The 2,500-nt window shown below is 42.7% G+C and overlaps 1 protein-coding gene across 1 annotated transcript in view; it reads left to right on the forward strand.

The window, feature by feature from the left end:
• The window catches only part of LOC125044607 (myosin heavy chain, muscle-like), a 25,857-nt gene extending 24,457 nt beyond the window's left edge, over positions 1–1,400 (forward strand). The window contains exons 19-21 of the mRNA XM_047641356.1: positions 1–175; positions 268–721; positions 827–1,400. The exon at positions 1–175 is cut by the window's left edge and continues 613 nt beyond it. Coding sequence (XP_047497312.1) covers positions 1–175; positions 268–721; positions 827–1,336 — 1,139 coding nt within the window. The 3' untranslated portion in view covers positions 1,337–1,400. The remainder of the gene's footprint in view (positions 176–267; positions 722–826) is intronic.
• The last annotated feature ends 1,100 nt before the right edge of the window (positions 1,401–2,500 follow it).

Raw genomic sequence — 2,500 nt, forward strand, 5'->3', positions numbered from 1 at the left:
ATGCTAAGCGTCTTGAACTCGAGAAGGAAGAGCTTCAGGCTGCTCTTGAGGAGGCCGAGGCTGCCCTTGAACAAGAAGAGAACAAGGTCCTCCGAACACAGCTTGAGCTCAGCCAGGTCAGACAAGAGATTGACAGGCGTGTTCAGGAGAAGGAGGAGGAATTCGACAACACTCGGTAAGTAATTATATGAGTTAGAATATTATGGCATTTTGAACTTTGTGTCTATTGCCTTTTTATGTTACTTGTCTGCTGTTTTCCTTCCACAGAAAGTGTCACCAGAGAGCTCTTGATTCCATGCAAGCTTCTCTTGAAGTTGAATCTAAGGGTAAGGCCGAGGCTCTTCGCCTGAAGAAGAAGCTTGAGTCCGATATTAACGAGCTTGAGATTGCCCTTGATCATGCCAATAAGGCCAACTCCGATCTTCAGAAACATTATAGGAAGGTTTATGACGAGATCAAGGGTATGGAGGGCCGTGTTAAGGATGAGCAGCGTCTTGCCTCGGAGTACCGGGAACAGTACGGTATTGCTGAACGCCGTCACAACGCCCTCTATGGTGAGCTGCAGGAATCCCGCACTCTCCTGGAACAATCCGATCGCGGCCGTCGCCACGCCGAGACCGAGCTCAATGATGCCCGTGAACAGATTAACAACTTCACCAACACGAACGCTGATCTCACCGCCTCCAAGAGGAAGCTCGAGGGAGAAATGCAGACTCTCCAGGTATGTTAAAATGAATATACTCTACTGAAAAAGTACATATGTATTTATATTTGTATTACTCAGAGTATACACTGCCTATGAACATCCTTCGTGTATTTTTTATAGGCTGACCTTGAGGAGATGCTTAGCGAGGCCAAGAACTCTGAGGAGAAGGCGAAGAAGGCAATGCTAGATGCTGCTCGTCTTGCTGATGAGCTTCGCTCTGAGCAGGAACACGCTAGCAACCAAGACAAAATGCGAAAGAGCTTGGAAGTTACCGTCAAGGATCTCCAGACCCGTCTTGAGGAGAGTGAGGCTGCCTCCCTGAAGACTGGTAAGAAGGCTGTCAGCGATCTTGAAGCTCGTATTCGCCAACTCGAGGCTTCCCTGGACGATGAGACCCGTCGTCACGCTGATGCCCAGAAGAACCTGAGGAAGTGCGAGAGGCGCATCAAGGAGCTCGCCTTCCAGACCGATGAGGACAAGAAGAACCACGACAGGATGCAGGACCTCGTCGATAAGCTCCAGCAGAAGATCAAGACCTACAAGCGCCAGATCGAGGAGGCTGAGGAAATCGCCGCCCTCAACCTGGCCAAGTTCCGCAAGACTCAACAGGAGCTCGAGGAATCTGGATAGATATTACAGTTTCATGAACCTAAGCATATGAATCATGTTACTGAATAATAAAAAGTAAGAATTATGGGTGATGATTCATTCCCATGATTCATAATTATATTTCTGTATACACATTGGATAGACATAGGCCAACTGAAAGATAACAATCAATCGTTACATTTCGAAACAACAATGCTGCTTATTATTGTAAAACAGATATGAATCATCGAAGACATTTTTGACAAGAATAAATGCAGCCAGGGACATAGGCACAATCAAAACCTACAACAAACAGTGTTGCAGAATTCAGTGAAACAACATACAAACCCTTATTACCCTGAAGAGAGACAGTTAGTTGTCTAATATCACTGATAAACTAATATGTAACCCATAAACGTAATAACACAAATAAATACAAATGGAGATAACACACAAGACTGAGACAAACACAATGTCAGAACACGGAAGACCCTAAGAGATTTTGGAGTTTATTCAATACAGTCTCAGTTTTCCAGAAAACATTATCATATATAATACTCTCACAGAGGACAGTTCCTTCTCCACACAAATAACAAAACAAAAAGAAATAAGCAGCATGTGCATCAAAACACAGCACTATGAGTGATCACAATAAACAAAACCATTAGATCACCTCCTCCATAGTTTGACCAACATCATCAGTAATACATCCGCTACAATATATATCCCTAGCAAATTTTAGCACTCCATTCTCATCAGTATGCCTGAACAAGGAAACAGTGGAACTATCGATGTGTATAAGAACACAAAGACAATACTGGCCAATACGGCCTCCGTCCTCGCTTAGTTAGTTCTTAGTCTCCCAAACAATCAATGTCATACTATATATGTGAGCAAGTCCTTTCTCAATTATATGGGAGTCACAAGTGTAAATCAACATTAGTATTACAGAACCAATACTATATGGAAAATATATTACCTAACCGTCCGATATCATACAGACGACCTCAATCATCCCTCAAATTTAAGCAGAAAAATGAACAAGACGAAAAAGATATATACACAATTAGCATATTGTAAGAATGTGAAATACAGGCAAGCATAAACATATTCAAAACCATACTCAATCCACACAAAACCACACGATCGAAAGCGGACAGCAACACTGACATAACAAATATTCACAATGGAAATATCTTTCGGTTC

Source organism: Penaeus chinensis, chromosome 36 (genome assembly GCF_019202785.1).
Source record: "Penaeus chinensis breed Huanghai No. 1 chromosome 36, ASM1920278v2, whole genome shotgun sequence".
In the NCBI taxonomy this organism is placed as follows: Eukaryota; Metazoa; Arthropoda; class Malacostraca; order Decapoda; family Penaeidae; genus Penaeus; species Penaeus chinensis.